The sequence below is a fragment of the Oncorhynchus gorbuscha genome, linkage group LG22 (genome assembly GCF_021184085.1).
Source record: "Oncorhynchus gorbuscha isolate QuinsamMale2020 ecotype Even-year linkage group LG22, OgorEven_v1.0, whole genome shotgun sequence".
Classification (NCBI taxonomy): domain Eukaryota; kingdom Metazoa; phylum Chordata; class Actinopteri; order Salmoniformes; family Salmonidae; genus Oncorhynchus; species Oncorhynchus gorbuscha.
This window is the reverse complement of record NC_060194.1, coordinates 8,672,706-8,689,975: the sequence shown is the minus strand read 5'-3', so window position 1 is coordinate 8,689,975 and position 17,270 is coordinate 8,672,706. Positions and strand designations below refer to the sequence as shown.

The 17,270-nt window shown below is 42.6% G+C and overlaps 1 protein-coding gene across 1 annotated transcript in view; it reads left to right on the top strand.

Annotated features, from left to right (window-relative positions):
- Positions 1–12,144, top strand: part of LOC124009526 (collagen alpha-3(IV) chain-like) — a 63,792-nt gene extending 51,648 nt beyond the window's left edge. Inside the window, exons 34-52 of the mRNA XM_046321386.1 lie at positions 112–246; positions 520–618; positions 3,419–3,514; positions 3,738–3,877; positions 4,071–4,197; positions 4,291–4,371; positions 4,502–4,600; positions 4,718–4,765; positions 4,956–5,129; positions 5,554–5,684; positions 5,836–5,908; positions 6,494–6,568; positions 6,770–6,895; positions 7,137–7,232; positions 7,326–7,535; positions 8,459–8,636; positions 8,867–8,981; positions 9,613–9,785; positions 10,313–12,144. Of these exons, the coding sequence (XP_046177342.1) occupies positions 112–246; positions 520–618; positions 3,419–3,514; positions 3,738–3,877; positions 4,071–4,197; positions 4,291–4,371; positions 4,502–4,600; positions 4,718–4,765; positions 4,956–5,129; positions 5,554–5,684; positions 5,836–5,908; positions 6,494–6,568; positions 6,770–6,895; positions 7,137–7,232; positions 7,326–7,535; positions 8,459–8,636; positions 8,867–8,981; positions 9,613–9,785; positions 10,313–10,394 (2,258 nt within the window). The 3' untranslated portion in view covers positions 10,395–12,144. The remainder of the gene's footprint in view (positions 1–111; positions 247–519; positions 619–3,418; positions 3,515–3,737; positions 3,878–4,070; positions 4,198–4,290; positions 4,372–4,501; positions 4,601–4,717; positions 4,766–4,955; positions 5,130–5,553; positions 5,685–5,835; positions 5,909–6,493; positions 6,569–6,769; positions 6,896–7,136; positions 7,233–7,325; positions 7,536–8,458; positions 8,637–8,866; positions 8,982–9,612; positions 9,786–10,312) is intronic.
- The last annotated feature ends 5,126 nt before the right edge of the window (positions 12,145–17,270 follow it).

Sequence of the window (17,270 nt, the reverse complement as noted above, 5' to 3'; positions counted from 1 at the left end):
CACACTCACAAGTACCATATATACTGTAAAACACAATGATGATGATGGTGATGATGACGATACTGATATACAGTATAAATAAGGATTATTATGCTGTGTGTTTTTGGGCAGGGTCGGATGGCCGTGATGGGGATAAAGGCCATAGAGGTGTACCAGGCCCTGTGGGGGACAAAGGAACCACAGGTCCTTCTGGACCAGCACCTATCACAGACTTATATGGGCTCCCAGGGGACCCTGGAAAGCTTGGTGAGCACCATAGAGACTATGCGATGAATTCAATCAAACCCACAATTCAGTATTTACGCAGTTTGTGTAAAAAGCTACTACTACTACTACTATGAGGTATATTCAGCTCACCGGTACAGTGGGCAGATGTTTCCAGTTGTCAGAGTGCAAATACACAAGGACACTGTGCAAAAAAATACTATGACAGGTTCCATTTGAATCACGGACCAAACAATGTAATCAAATATTGTGAGTAATATGGTCATTTAATGTGGATTATCTGTTGTACAATAGGTCTGCTTGGTTTTCCTGGTGCAAGAGGAGACCCTGGATATCCTGGACCAAAAGGCATTGATGGGAGGGATGGTGACCCAGGAAAACATGGGCCTATAGGTGTGTGTGTGTGTGTGTGTGTGTGTGTGTGTGTGTGTGTGTGTGTGTGTGTGTGTGTGTGTGTGTGTGTGTGTGTGTGTGTGTGTGTGTGTGTGTGTGTGTGTGTGTGTGTGTGTGTGTGTGTGTGTGTGTGTGCGCGCACGTGCGAAAAGGACATTTCCTGCTTTGTGGCTGTTTTGGTTTGGTTATTTTGCCTAAAAACCATACCTATATATACACTACCATTCAAAAGTTTGGGGTCACTTAGAAATGTCCTTGTTTTTGAAAGAAAAACAATATTTTTTGTCCATTAAATAACATCAAATTGATCAGAAATACAGTGTAGACATTGTTAATATGGAATATCTACATAGGCGTACAGAGACCCATTATCAGCAACCATCACTCCTGTGTTCCAATGGCACGTTGTGTTAGCTAATCCAAGTTTATAATTTTAAAAGAATAATTGATCATTAGAAAACCCATTTGCAATCATGTTATCACAGCTGAAAACTGTTGTGCTGATTTAAAGAAGCAATACAACTGGCCTACTTTAGACTAGTTGAGTATCTGGAGCATCAGCATTTGTGGGTTCGATTACAGGCTCCAAATGGCCAGAAACAAAAAACTTCCTTCTCAAAGTTTTTGGCAGGTAGCCTAGTGGTGAGAGCGTTGGACTAGTAACAGAAAGGTTGCAAGATCGAATCCCCGAGCTGACAAGGTAATAATCTGTCGTTCTGCCCCTGAACAAGGCAGTTAACCCACTGTTCCTAGGCCGTCATTGAAAATAAGAATTTGTTCTCAACAGATTTGCCTAGTTAAATAAAGGTAAAATTTAAAAAACTTGTTAGTCTATTCTTGTTCTGTGAAATGAAGGCTATTCCATGCGAGAAATTGCCAAGAAACTGAGGATCTCGTGCAACACTGTGTACTACTCCCTTCACAGAACAGCACAAACTGGCCCTAACCAGAATAGAAAGAGGAGAGGGAGGCCCCGGTGCACATCTGTGCAATAATATAAGTACATTAGTGTGTCTAGTTTGAGAAACAGACGCCTCGCAAGTCCTCAACTGGCAGCTTCATTAAATAGTACCTGCAAAACATCAGTCTCAATGTCAACGGTGAAGAGGCAACTCCGGGATGCTGGCCTTCTAGGCAGAGTTCCTCTGTTCAGTGTCTGTGTTATTTTGCCCTTCTTTATATTTTCTTTTCATTCTGAGAATTGGGTTTTCTTTGCAACTCTGCCTAGAAGGCCAGCATCCCAGAGTTGCCTTTTCACTGTTGACATTGAGACTGGTGTTTTACAGGTGCTATTTAATGAAGCTGCCAGTTGAGGAAGAAGTCTTTTTATTCTGTTTAGAGCCCGTTTGTGCTGTTCTTTGAAGAGAGTAGTACACTGTATTGTACGAGATCTTCAGTTTCTTAGCAATTTCTCACATGGAATAGTCTTCATTTCTCAGAACAAGAATAGACTGACGAGTTTCAGAAGTGATTTATTTCTAGACATTTTGAGCCTGTAATCGAACCCACAAATGCTGATGCTCCAGATACTCAACTAGTCTAAAGAAGGCCAGTTGTATTGCTTCTTTAATCAGACAACAGTTTTCAGCTGTGCTAACATAATTGCAAAGGTTTTTCTAATGACCAATTAGCCTTTTAAAATGATAAACTTGGATTAGCTAACACAATGTTAGCACAATGTTAGCTAAAAAAAGTCTGAAGGCTTACTTCCATTGTGATCCTCTTTGGCAAACAAGATGGCAGGTGGGCAAGATTGACATTGCACACGCTGTTCACACAATGTAATAAAAAAAGCACAAAATTAAAAATATTTATAACATAATCAATAGTACAGCGGTGCCCAGAGGTAAAGCAAAGTTCAGCGTTTACAGACACACACTCAACCTCCTGTATGTAGACTCAGCACAAGAAGCGGCACGCTATCAATCAAGGTAGTCACTATCGATCAAGGATAAAGTGGGAGTGGTAATTGTCCGGAACCTGATTTTCAGAAGACAGAACCATCAACAAAAGAGTTCACACAGAGTTCAGCTATACTATAATAGCTGAACTAATGCTAATGAACACACCGGAACCCTAAAGTACATGAACCGAGTTTAACCGGATACATTTCAGGGTTACATTTTTTATTTATTTTTATAATAATTTAAAATTAGCTTAATAATCTTAAGAATGACTTAAGACAAATAAATCACACTGCCGATACCAGTGGTAAAACATAATGATGATAGCAAATTCATAATAAGGCGATTATGCAGATGGTGCACTTTTTATGCTTTCTAGCAAAGCATTCCTCAATGCCCTGCAGAAGCCCTACCACACATGGGCTATTAGGAACCACTGATACAGCGCAGCTTTCCAACCCTGTGGAGGTGGAGGATGGGCTGAACAAACCCAGGGACACCACACACCTGTGTCGTCATTGTAACCAAATGCAGCTCATCCTAAGAATCATGGACATGCAAAACAAATAGAAGGATGACTGTGCAATGTGCACTTAACTCGTTATTTACCTTTCTCTCCCCCCCAAAAAAATAGAAAAGGACATTCTCTAAATAAAATGTGTGTGCTTGCTTGTCTTGGAATATTTTTTTACTTGTGAATTAAATGTCAGTGGGGTTAAACAACATGTGGAAGTGGAAGTGGTAATGACTGCAGTAGTCATTCAATTGGTAGTGACTTCAGCAGGAGTAGTAATAGCAGTAACTGTTTTAGTATTCTTTATAGCAAGAGTATGTCAGATTTCTAGAGTTACATTTTAAAATTTATAACAAGGACACTAATGACGTGTGCATGTTAGGTCCCCCAGGTGATCGTGGAGCCGATGACCTATATTCAGTAGGAGGACCAGGCCAATCTGGACCCAGGGGAGATATTGGGAGCATGGGTTTACCGGGTAACTAACACACAGGCACACAGTGACACACACACTCACAGATGTGCACGCACACAAACACTCCCTCACACACACAATCACAACAAAAAGTATTCTTGTATGCTTGGCATACTGCATCGCATACCAGCTTATGATATCATACTGAAAATGGTTCAAATGAATTAAAAGCCAATTGATTATGTTCTTACTGTTCTTATTGAGTTGTGTTGATGTAATCTCTTAGGTCCCCATGGAATAAAGGGAGTTCTGGGTTACCATGGAGGCCTGGGACAAGACGGTAGACCCGGTCCATACGGGCCTAAAGGAACTAAAGGAGAGCCCAGTTATGCTCAACCAGGCAGCATAGGACCACCTGGACAAAAGGTGTGTTCAACAAACAGAACCACAGTCTATTACCAGCTATTTAAATCACTGCCACTGTGCAACACAACACTGTAAAACTACAGATACCATTTAAACACCAAGGTGACTGTTACCTGGCTCTAATAACATCCTTCTCTCTCTGTCTCTTTTTCTCTTTCTCTTTCTCTCTCCCTTCCCTCCGCCTTCTCTTTAGGGCGAGCCAGGCTTGTGTAACAGCCATGGTTCCAAGGGAGAGAGAGGCTCTCCTGGTTTCGCAGGTCGTCCAGGCTCCCAAGGGCCCACTGGAGCTAAAGGAGACCCAGGACATCATGGACATCATGGTTACTACCACTGAAATACTAGTAATGATATTTATGATAGATGATTATGAGGATATTGTTTTCTTTCTTTCCATCTTTCTTTCTGTGATCCAGGACCCCTAGGTCCTGCAGGGCCACCAGGTATCGATGGCCCTCCAGGCCCCCCAGGACCCACTCCGTCATATGGAGCTCCAGGTCAGAACATCACTGAGGTTTATTCAGGAAATACTGTATATCAATGAAAATACAGTATGTGTATGTTTTTATGTCTCTATGACTTGTGTGTATATGTTTTTGAGGTGTCTGACCATATCCTCTTTCATAGGACAACCAGGGTTACCTGGCCCTCCTGGTCTCTGTGGTCCTAAAGGTAACCAGGGTCGCGATGGCATTCCTGGACCTGCTGGTCAGAAGGGAGAGACATGTAAGACAGACTCCTTGACTTCTACTTGCGTTGTGTTTATATCTACACTTCTTGCCCCATGCACATGTAATAATTTGACATTTTGTGGATATAATATATCTTCTGTGCTCTCTCTAGTGATTGTGGGGTCGACTCCTGGCCTACGTGGAGAGAATGGACAGCCAGGTGAGTCTCAGACTGATGACATCATTCCTATACCTTCAGACATGTACCACTGGCTCAACATTGGATTTGTTATTGGTGTTATTAATTAGAATTGGTTCTGTAATAAACTTGATTTAAGTTATTATCGGCTCCGTTCATGGCTAAAATTGATGCAATTGGCTAAAATGGTTTGTTTTTTGTTTCCCTATAGGTCCAAAGGGAGATGTGGGTTTTCCTGGGCCCACTGTTTTGGGGCCCCCAGGGTTTACTGGAGACCAAGGCATTGAAGGACCCCAAGGTCCTCGTGGTGAGCCAGGGCACCGAGCCGTTTGTCTCAAAGGGATGAAAGGAGACACTGGTCCTCATGGCAGACCTGGAAGCCCTGGTGAGGACGCACTGTTCTTTGTGGCTTTGAACACCAACTCTGTCACCGATTAGCTCTATACCTGAATCTAATTGAAACTGTGTCAGTTGTGCTGACACAAACTCTACCCTTGAATCAAATTCCATCTCTATCCTTGACTCTGTAGGCCAGTACAGAGAATGAAGTGCTTCTTAGTCAATTACTAGGTTCAAACTCATTATGAACAACTGTCCCTGATTCACTAACACCATTGGTTAGTTTTAACTCACTCATTCAACCTCTTCAAACTCTTATTCCTCCTGACTAACCAAAACAAAATAGTTATGGCTTGGTAAGTCAAACTCTAACTCAACCTCTCCCTTATTCCCACCGGCCCTGAATGCTGCTCTACCAAAACATGCCTCTGACTGAAATTCTGACACATTTAGGGTCTTTCTGTCTGCAGGGCGACGGGGTCCACGGGGACAGCCAGGGTCTGGAGGTTATGGATATAAAGGGGACAGAGGAGACACGGGCTCTCCAGGGGGCCGAGGCTTCGACGGGCCCAGAGGGGACCCAGGGCTTCCAGGGCCATGGGTGAGTCACTCCATTGAAGAGTACAAGACCAACTAAATGTTGTTTACGTTTTGGGATATCCCTTGAACGCTGGAAAATATAGGTGTTATAAGTAATTATATGTATAATTTGAAGCATTGAATTATTGCTTGAATTGCTTTCTACGCCCTAGGGACCAAGAGCCATCCCTGGACCTCCAGGACCAATAGGTGACCCAGGTCACCCTGGACCCCCAGGATTCCCCGGTAATCTTATTACATCGACAACAATCCTCTCCATTGTAATTTTTATTTACAAAAAAAACAAATCTGTCATTACACCATAGAATTGGGTGTGGCCAGGAGTTTATCCTGACCATGAAGAACTCTGGGTTCTAGTTCTAGGGCAAAGAGTTTTCCCTAGTAAGGTCACATGCTCTGGAAAAACTCCTGTGCCTCCTGTTAATGTGACATGTGTTGTAGCCATCAAAATGTCATCCCTAGGTTTTTTAGTTATGACATGCTAGATAGTGTGTTATGTGTGTGTAGGAAATGTGTTTGGTTTGTTTCAATTGAGATATTTTGACCACAAGTCTGATACCACTATGATGACACCAAATGTGTTTGATGGATCATTTTGGCCTTCTTCTAATTCCTCTTAAGGGGAAAGTAATCCAAAAAAGAATTTGATTAAGTTACTGTGTTTGGGTAATCCAAATGTTAAGTTACTGATTACAGTTTTGGACATGTGCTTGTAACTGTAAAGTATTACATTTCGAAAGTAACCTTACCCAACTGTGTGTGTGGTGCAGTTGTGGATTCAGTGTATCTTGATGAACTGTGTTGTTTTAGGTGAGACTGGTGATAATGGTTATAACCCCGGCACGAAAGGACCAAACGGGGCCAAAGGCCGGCCAGGACCACCAGGTCAATATTTAACACTCAACATTAAACACTAACAGCTCAAGATTTAACACTGAAATCTGTACATTTAACACTGAAAACCATTGGGTCAATATTCAATTCGTCAATGCATCCTAACTCTAAGCGGAATCTTGAGCAGAATTTATTCTCAAGTGGTTAGTCAAAACAAATCGAAGGTTGTTTTTTTTTCATGCACATTTACAGGTCGTCCAGGGCTTGACGTGTCTGGACAAGTGAGATTCTATCAAGGGGATCCAGGCCCACTTGGTCACCCCGGGAAACAAGGACTTCCAGGTCCAAGTGGGCTGCCAGGACGGCCAGGATTTTCAGGTTCACTATCCCTTTATCATCTGCAACTACAAGCCACATGGTCAGCCCAACCGTGGTTCACTTCAACCAAATGCCATATTCTTTCTTACTAATGAAATAGTCTATGGGGAAGGAGTGAATTCAACCTATGCCATGTCTTAGCCTGTGGTGACCGGCATGCTAACATTAGCACAATAGCTCCTACTTTAGCTTTGGCTAACTAAGTTGCTTGCCAAAGTCAAGTTTTCCCTCTCACTGCCAGGCCCCACGGGCCCGAAGGGTCAGCATGGACACAGCCCTCCAGGCCTGCCTGGGTTCCCTGGACGCAAGGGGGACAAGGGATCACCGGGACGGACAGGTATTTATATAAATGTGTGTGGCAGTGATCCTGTTGAACATGAGGCGAACAGTTGGAAAACATGTATTTATCTAAGTGTTTTTGCTCTGGCAGGGCCGGTGGGCTACCAGGGGTCTCCAGGACAGAAGGGTTCTCGTGGCCCGTGGGGCTCCAGCACGGCAGGCCTGGCTGACAGTTTCCTGCTTGCTCGACACAGCCAGACGATCAGAGTGCCTGACTGCCCCAGAGGTACCACCCTCATCTACTCTGGATACTCTCTGCTCTTCATCAATGGCAATGAGAGAGCCCACGGACAAGACCTAGGTAAACAGCATGGAGACAGACATTAATACTAATGAGGCACACACACACACACACACACACACACACACACACACACACACACACACACACACACACACACACACACACACACACACACACACACACACACACACACACACACACACACACACACACACACACACACACACTGCTCAACACAACAACAAAAAACTCACCAAACGCAGAGCGGTTGTATTCATAGGTTGCACCTCCGTCACTCGTCACTCATGCCATTGGTCTGAAAGTTCTCAAGCTGGCCTCTACCAGCGGCACGACAGTGGTGCTCTAAAGTCATGATAAGCCCAGTCATTCTGGGCGGAGTGTCTAAATTACACTAAAGTGCCTGTAAATACAATGGCATTGCTAAAGTAGTCAAATATTTAGTAGGAAGCAGCATTATCATGTTATTAAATTTAATTTAGACGGATGACAATGTTGTCATTAGCTAGCAAAGTTTGTAAAAAAAAAAGCTAGCGTTGCTAGGGATGACAAAAGGTTTTCCTACTAATTTTTTTTGCCTCCTTTTGAATGTCATTGTATTTCCAAGCAAAGATTTTGATGAGATCTTCATTAGCACTCATAGACGATGCATTCAGTAGAATGCTCAGTCGGGCATCAGTCCAAAGTGAAAGTTCAAAACAATATTGTGATGAAACATGCAACCCATGAATAGATGTAAGTTAGCAATATGGTGAAATTCTTACAAAGCATATTAAAAGGCAGTGTGGGGTTAATACCATATTGGTTCATACTTAACGCATCCAATCATCTCAGATCTAGAGGGTACAGTTCGATTTGGGATTGAGCAAATTAGTTTCTAAAATTGTTATCTCGGCACTCTTACTTTTCCTGTTAATTTGACATTGTCTCTCTTTGATGACCTCATCACTGCCCCCCTCCAGGCTCCATGGGCAGCTGCCTACCACGTTTCTCCACCATGCCCTTCTTGTTCTGTGACACGGACAACACCTGTCGCTACGCCGCCCGCAACGACTACTCCTATTGGCTGTCGACGGAGAAGCCCATGCCGCGCAGCATGGACCTAATCAGAGGAGATGAGATAGGGAGCTACATCAGCAGGTACACAGCCCTGGGAGGAGGGATAGACACACACACACATGCACGCACGCAAGCAGTCACACGTGCGCAGTCACACATGCCCGCTTACACACACACACACACACACATACATACTTGCAGGCTAATAAAATACAGGGTCTCTACAGTTTGTACTCTTTATTTTGGAACACATTTTAACGTGTTGCACAGAAGTGACACTACGCTACACTTGTTGGTGGTGTGTGATTTAGGTGTTCAGTGTGTGAGGGCAGCTCCAATGCCATCGCCATCCACAGCCAGACCACCCAGACCCCAGACTGTCCTCGTGACTGGGAATCCCTCTGGCCTGGATACTCCTTTGTCATGGTAACGACCTGCTCCGTATATTATATCGATATACTGTTTAATATCTGTACCTGCAGTGCCTTCAGAAAGTCTCCACACCACTTGACGTGTTCAACATTTTTGTTGTGCTACAGCCTGAATTCAAAACAGATTCAATCATTATTTTTCTCTCACCCATCTACACACTCACCCATAACACTCACCCATAATGATAAAGGGAAATCATATTTTTTAGAAATGTTTGCACATTTATTGAAAATGAAATACATCAATATACATTCGCAGAAATATTCACACCCCTGAGTCAATACTTTGTAGAAGCACCTTTGAAGGCGATTACAGCTTTGAGTTGATTTGGGTATCAGCTTTGCACATCTGGATTTGTGGTTGAATGATAATGATACGAATGATAATGCTGCAAATTAAACATCATTGTAGGAGCATAATGTTGCGCACTCCATTGTGACAATTCAAAACTCAATGTAGCTCACTCTACCTTCTCTATACTTCTCTCCTCCTCACTTCTTCTGCCCCATCCTGCCCTTCACCGTGTCATCTCTTTCCTCTGTCCCTTTCTCCTCATCTCTGCTTGTTTTCTATACTCCTCTCCTCCTTTCCATACCCCATTGCTCCTCATCTCTCTTCCTCCCAGCAAACGGGTGCGGGTGCTGAGGGGTCGGGGCAGCCGCTAGTGTCCCCAGGCTCGTGCCTGGAACACTTCCGCCAGGTCCCCTTCATCGAGTGCCATGGCCGGGGAACCTGCAACTACTTCCCAGATTCCTACAGCTACTGGCTGGCCTCGATCGACCCGAATCGCATGTTCAGGTTAGAATCATCACCTCAGAGATCGATTCAGTGTCTATACAATACGATCAGCGGTGTAGTAAAAAAAAATGCATAGGAGATGTAGCGAGCGTTACTTTATTCACCGCGAACGGTGATTAGCGTTTAGCCACCAATTATTTTTTAGCTATGCTTTTCAGTAGAGTGCTTTTTAGTCGTTCAGTTTTTATTGTTATTCTTTTGTTTTTTATCCTCTTATGTTTGTTGTGTAGTAAATATTTCTGTTTTTATTTTCATTGTTTTCCTGTGAAGCAGGAAGCAGATTGTGTTGCTGTATAAATAAAGCTTGATTTGAATTATCAATATTTATGGCCACATACAGGGATGTTTTCTTTTCAATGCCTGTACAGCATTGTCTTTTTATCAACTAGTTATTTATGTTTTGTGACAGTGTTTAGTATCATTCTAATACTTTTAGGGTAGTTTAGGTAATTCTGCTTCTACAGATTCTGTCTGGCCTTACCTATACACCACACTAAACTCCTCTTCTTTGATCTCCTCCCCTGCAGTAAGCCTGTGCCCCAGACTGTGAAGGGACGTCTTCTAGAGAATGTCATCAGTCGCTGCCGCGTCTGCAGGAAACCCTATTGAACATTGCCAGGGGCCGGAACAAGAGTTGGGTAAATTACCATCGGGAGAAGGGGCTAAGGAGATTGACTGACAGGCAGTGTAGATCAGTGGTCAGTAGCACTTTATTTTATGGTACTGTTTCCACTATTATTTAATAGAGGTTTATTTGCTTCAAGAATTCAAGAATGGTATATTCTTCAAGAATTCACCACACTTTGTAACTACCTGGTATTGAATGGTGCTTAGTAGTGCTTGTTTTAATGGGGGGATTATATTTTTTTAATCAATAAACGAACAACGAAATGTGACTACGTGGTGCACATGCACAAACACAAAACAATATCCCACAAACACAGGTGGGAAAAATAGCTACTTAAATATGATCCCCAATTAGAGACAACGATTACCAGCTGCCTCTAACTGGAAATCATACAAGACACCAACATAGAAAAAAGTAACTATAACACAACATAGAAATATTAAACTAGAATAGCCCCTAGTCACGCCCTGACCTACTACACCATAGAGAAACAAGGGCTCTCTATGGTCAGGGCGTGACAGCCATGCATATGTTATTAATGTGAAATCACCATAACAATACCTTGTTCTTTTCTGTACTGTAAAATAAAGTGCTACCCTCACTCCGGGTCTTGAAGGGTACGGATGTGGAACGGTTTTAATCGTTTTTGTGCGTGATCACCTTGTCCTCAGCCATCAGCCATGTTTCTAAGGAACTGTGTGGTTAGAGTATGTCTGAAAGAACACCCCATTATAAAGACGTTGCAATATGATTATTATCCCATCATTGTTAAAGTCCCATCAAAGTAACAGTTCATTTTACACTGACTGAGGCTGTATGCAGGGTAATACACTACCACCACAGGTCACCACAAGGTGTCCAACAAACTTTGGTTCAAATGGCATTGGTTTTGTTTGAAAATACTTTAACTGACAGTGGTAGAGCCTGCCTGGACTGCCAGGTGGCAGGGATTGCACTTTTGGGACTATTCCATTAGTTGGATTTTACCAAGCTCAATTGAGTGTTTTGAAACTGTCTAATACTATTTTAACCCATGTCTGGTACCAAGTCCAACATACATGGCTGACCAGAGAGACTACTCATGACCTCCATACGGGGGTATTCAGACAGTAGCTTGGTTGGTGTGGTTAATGACACAGGAAATATACTTGCCTTCATAACACTGTCATTCAGACTGACATAAAATATGTAATTCAGACTGACATAGTTACAGTATGTCGTTAAAGCTAGAATCCTTAATTGAAACCATAACAAAGCAGTCACCCCAGTTCTGTTTTGGCAAAAAGCTGAGGGATGGGCCTGGATAAATGTAACCACTCTCAAATTAATAGACAGAGCATCATTGATATCAAAATTCTACTTTTAGCCATATTTTGACGCTATACACATTTCCACACTGTTGGAACCTTTCCAGTTCAAAAAGGTTCCTTAAGGAACCCCCGTGTACCTTTTCAAACCGGAACCTTTTTGTGGTGGAGGGGTTCCATTTTTCCCCTTTTTAATAACGTACTGTAGAGGTGGTAGCCCATCAGAACATTGAAGCCGTGGCTTATTTGAAGTGTGGCTTTCAGGTAGTTCTTTCGGACCACCGGTTAGAGTAAATGTAATTCCTGTTCATGTTAAGTTTGTACACTGCAACAAAAAAGTCCTTGAATATTTATGCATATTACATATTCTAATAATAATAGCATTGCTTATTTGGTATAGTAATAAAGTGGTAACTAACCCGCAGCTTGTGTTGGGGTTTGGCGTCTTTTTATTGTTTTCATGTGATGTTTTATCAACTGCACTCGATCGTCAGTGTTTAATCATAGCAATTCAGTTGTGGAAATGTTAAGTATATTTGCAAGCACATATAGACTCAGCTTTGACAATGCACACAAGGGAAATGCGGTGGGATGCAGTGGTGATTGAAAGCAATGAGGAATAAACTTCCCTTGCCGACTACTCTGCCAATCAATGCCCAATCCTTGAAGGGGAAAGTGGACGAGCTGACGGCTAACCTGCGCTACCTGCATGACTACCGGGACACCTACATCCTGGTAATCACTAAGAGCTGGCTGTATGATCGGGTGAATAACGGCGAAGTGGAGCCAGCTGGTTTCACTATGATCAGACACTGCTACTAGTTGGAAACATCACGGTGGTGGTGTCTGTTTACTTATCAGGGACCAGACCTTGAACTGCTGTCGGTGCCCCTTCAATCCCATTTACCTTCCCTGTGAATTCCCACAATTGTTTTGCAACTATAGATGTCTGGACTAGGCCTATATTTTCATAGAGGGACGAAATGAGTAGCCTATGAATACATCGAAATAACGTATTTTATTTCATTGGTAACCTCTTGTAGAAAAGCAATTGTACACTCGAGGTTGTGCTGAGCTACGGTACTCTGCTCCTCCTTGTACTCTACCTAAATATAAAGGATGGTTTATTGTACACGGAACTGTTACGCTTGAAAGTTAACAAAACACTTTGTTTAGGATATCTAAATAAGTTCAGCAATTGCACTGAAGTAGATTGTAACGATCGTTGTTGGAAGGATGGTCGGACCAAGATGCAGCGTGGGGTAGGTTAATCATTTTTATTTATGATAACCGGCACAAAACAAGAAAGAGTAACAAACGAAACGTACAGCTTTGTAGGGCTAAAAAGCAACGATACAAAATCAAGATCCCACAAACAACAGGTGGGAAAAGGCTGCCTAAATATTTATTTTTTATTTCACCTTTATTTAACCAGGTAGGCTAGTTGAGAACCAGTTCTAATTTACAACTGCGACCTGGCCAAGATAAAGCATAGCAGTGTGAACAGACAACAACACAGGTTACACATGGAGTAAACAATAAACAAGTCAATAACACAGTAGAAAAAAAAGAAAAAAAATAGTCTATATACATTGTATGCAAAAGGCATGAGGAGGTAGGCAAATAATTACAATTTTGCAGATTAACACTGGAGTGATAAATGATCAGATGGTCATGTGCAGGTAGAGATACTGGTGTGCAAAAGAGCAGAAAAGTAAATAAATAAAAACAGTATGGGGATGAGGTAGGTAAATTGGGTGGGCTATTTACCCATGGACTATGTACAGCTGCAGCGATCGGTTAGCTGTTCAGATAGCAGATGTTTTAAGTTGGTGAGGGAGATAAAAGTCTCCAACTTCAGCGATTTTTGCAATTCGTTCCAGTCACAGGCAGCAGAGAACTGGAAGGAAAGGCGGCCAAATGAGGTGTTGGCTTTAGGGATGATCAGTGAGATACACCTGCTGGAGCCCGTGCTATGGGTGGGTGTTGCAATCGTGACCAGTGAACTGAGATAAGGCGGTGCTTTACCTAGCATGTACTTGTAGATGAACTGTATCCAGTGGGTCTGGCGACGAATATGTAGCGAGGGCCAGCCGACTAGAGCATACAGGTCGCAGTGGTGGGTGGTATAAGGTGCTTCAGTAACAAAACGGATAGCACTGTGATAAACTGCATCCAGTTTGCTGAGTAGAGTATTGGAAGCTATTTTGTAGATGACATCGCCGAAGTAGAGGATCGGTAGGATAGCCAGTTTTACTAGGGTAAGTTTGGCGGCGTGAGTGAAGGAGGCTTTGTTGCGGAATAGAAAGCCAACTCTAGATTTGATTTTAGATTGGAGATGTTTGATATGAGTCTGGAAGGAGAGTTTACAGTCTAGCCAGACACCTAGGTACTTATAGATGTCCACATATTCTAGGTCGGAACCATCCAGGGTGGTGATGCTAGTCGGGCATGCGGGTGCAGGCAGCGATCGGTTGAAAAGCATGCATTTGGTTTTACTAGCGTTTAAGAACAGTTGGAGGCCACGGAAAGAGAGTTGTATGGCATTGAAGCTCGTTTGGAGGTTAGATATGATCCCCAATCAAATATGATCAAATATGATCCCCAATCAGAGACAACGATAGACAGCTGCCTCTGATTGGGAACTGTACCTGGCCAACATAGAAACGAAAAACTAGAATGCCCAACCTAATCACACCCTGACCTAACCAAATAGAGAAATGAAAGGATCTCTAAGGTCAGGGCGTGACATAGATATTCTAAACAAAGTGTTTTCATCTAAAAGGATTTTCATTGGTGTATGATATTGGTTGCGTTGAAGACACGGGCCATTTGTTTTACTGATCTCAGTATGTCAATGTCAGAGTGGCTTGTCATTTGTGTGGTATAAAAAAGATGATTGTTTCTAGTCATGTAAAATGACATTGAATTGCAGGAAATTCTTTTAGAAAAGGCCTTCTTGGACCCGCAAACCCCTCAGCCCTTGGTATTCAGGACCAAGCCCCGAGTGTTATGAAACTGTATTGTGTATATAGCATACTTTGTGTTTGGTTAGTTTAAATTGAAAATGTATATGTTTTTCAGGTCTTTTGCCATTTCATCAAGTATGTTTGATAATGTGTCTTAGTTATGCTTCAACAAAGGTGCTCTCACAAAAAACAATGTGATTTTTGCAATTACACTATTTTTTATTACACTGGTTGCATGATGCCAAATAAACATTCACTTGGAGATAGATTTCTGTACATTTCCTGGATTTGGGTCTTTGGTCTAAATGCAATACGAATATAAGCCCTAACCCATCTCTGCTTACTTGGTGTTGTTGTGTAATGTCTCTCCTTGTAATGTCTTTTCTCTCCTTGTCATGATGTCAGGGTACAGTAGTATTTATGAGTAGGTCAATAGGCCCCCAAGGCCCACTGAAGCCCATTCACCCTTGTGGAATGACCTTGATCCGAGGCTGCAGGATCATCTTCAATAATCTTTATGGCTAATCACAACAGTTGGCAATAATAATTCCATTAATTTTAAAAGCACTTTCATCACACCCAAGGCACTCAAATTATATATATTTTTTGAATAATAATAATAATGAATAATAATTAAAACAATCAAGAACACAGACAACAAACAAAGTTATATACAGGCATCGTCAGATTCGGTGGACTAGAGAACAGAATTAGCAGAGGTCATTGAAAGCTTTTCTGAACAGCACGGTGTTGAGGTATGCCTTAAAGGAGAACATAGACTCTGCAGCCCTAATAGTATCTGGAAGTGCGTTCGACAGCCGCGGAGACGTGCAACTGAAAGCTCGGTCACCCATAGTTTTTAGCCTGCTGCGGGGCTGCTGTAGGGAGACAGACCTAGAGGGGCGAAGGGTGCCGTGCTGGGCAGGAGGGTAGAAGGAGGTCAGACAGGTACTTGGGTCCAGAGTTGTGGATAGCTTGGTAGGTGTGAACCAGACTTTTGTAGTTGATGAGTGAGCATATGGGGAGCCAGCAGAGGTTGAACAGCACTGGAGTGATGTGCTCGTGGTGGACGTGTGCTTGAGGTCACATGCAACAGAGTTCTGGACATATTGTAGCCTGTTTAGCCACTTGGCAGATGCGCCACCATGAAGGGTGTTACAATAGTCCAGACGGAATGAAATAAAGGCGTGATTGAGTCGCTCAGCTGCAGTTGTGATGGCATAGGCCGTAACCTGGGAATGTTCCGTAGATGGAAAAATGTGACATTGGTCACACTCTTGACGTGGGCCACAAACGAGAGCTATCACACCCTGCTTGCGAACCTCAGGGGAGGACCTTGACACCACCCATATTGAGGCTGTAGCTGTTGATTTAGTTGTGATGGTGCGACTGACAATCAGGACGACCTCTGTCTTTGCTGTTTAACTGCAGGAAACTCAACTGCATCCACACTTTGATGACCTGCAGGCAGCTGACCAGGAGTGCAGTAGCATTGGCAGTGTCAGTGTTTGTGGAGACATACAGCTAAGCGTCGTCGGCATAGCTTAGCGAAGTTGGTACACACTAATTTTGCCAAAACGTTTCCAAATAGGCCACCCGGTAAAGGAAAGGCGCCCTTGTGTGAAAAGTTATATCAATCCTATATTGGTCTTTCACATTCAGGCCAACCCAAGATGTACTGTGCAAGTAGGCTAATATTAGGCCTACTATTGAAACAGATACATTTGTCTGTAAACTGAGCCCAATATTCACAGGTTTAAATTCTTTCCTGTTTTGTTCTCAAAGTCAGACACTTTTTTAAAAGAAAAACAACAGAATTATATTGTTATTTTATTTTGTTACTTATATTAGATTTTTCTTTTTTACAATTGTCTTAACCAACAATGCAGTTCAAGAAATAGAGTTAAGGGCTTGTAAGTAAGCAATTCACGGTAAGATTGTATTCGGGCGCATGTGACAAATACAATTTGATTGGATTTGATTTGATAGGCTAGCCAGATGTAACTATCTAGCTAGCTGATATTTCTCTGTCAAATCACAGTTATGCCAATTTAGCAAGATGTATCAGTGTCTGGAATGTGTTTCATGAGACACTAGTTCTAAAACACCTTGCTACCAAAGTAGCTTGCAACTCAAAGTTTTGTCACGTCATGTAAAGGCATGTTACCGTGGAAACGATATCAACGACTGTGAGTTGAAAACCAGGCATTCGTTCAGCCCAGCTGTCAACACAATTAAGTGAAAATGCCCGAGAAGCCTGTGTTTGAAGAATACATTGGCACGGGTGTTAGGCCCGAGACGAAGTCCCGACACAAATCTAGGGTTGCTACCCAAGCCTGTTGGCCGTTCGTTCTATCAGTTTGTTGCTAGATACAGGACACAGTCATTCAGTCTTTTTGTTCTGTATCTATGGATGGACCCAGTAGTTCATTCTAAATGTTACATTGGCATAAAGGCTGGCAACGTTGTTATCCTTATCTTGCTTGCTAGCTAGCCAACTACGGGTAATTTACAGTCACGTCAAACAGTGCAGCCAGAGTAACAACAGTAGCTGCATTTGCATTTGCCGAGGAACGGGCAG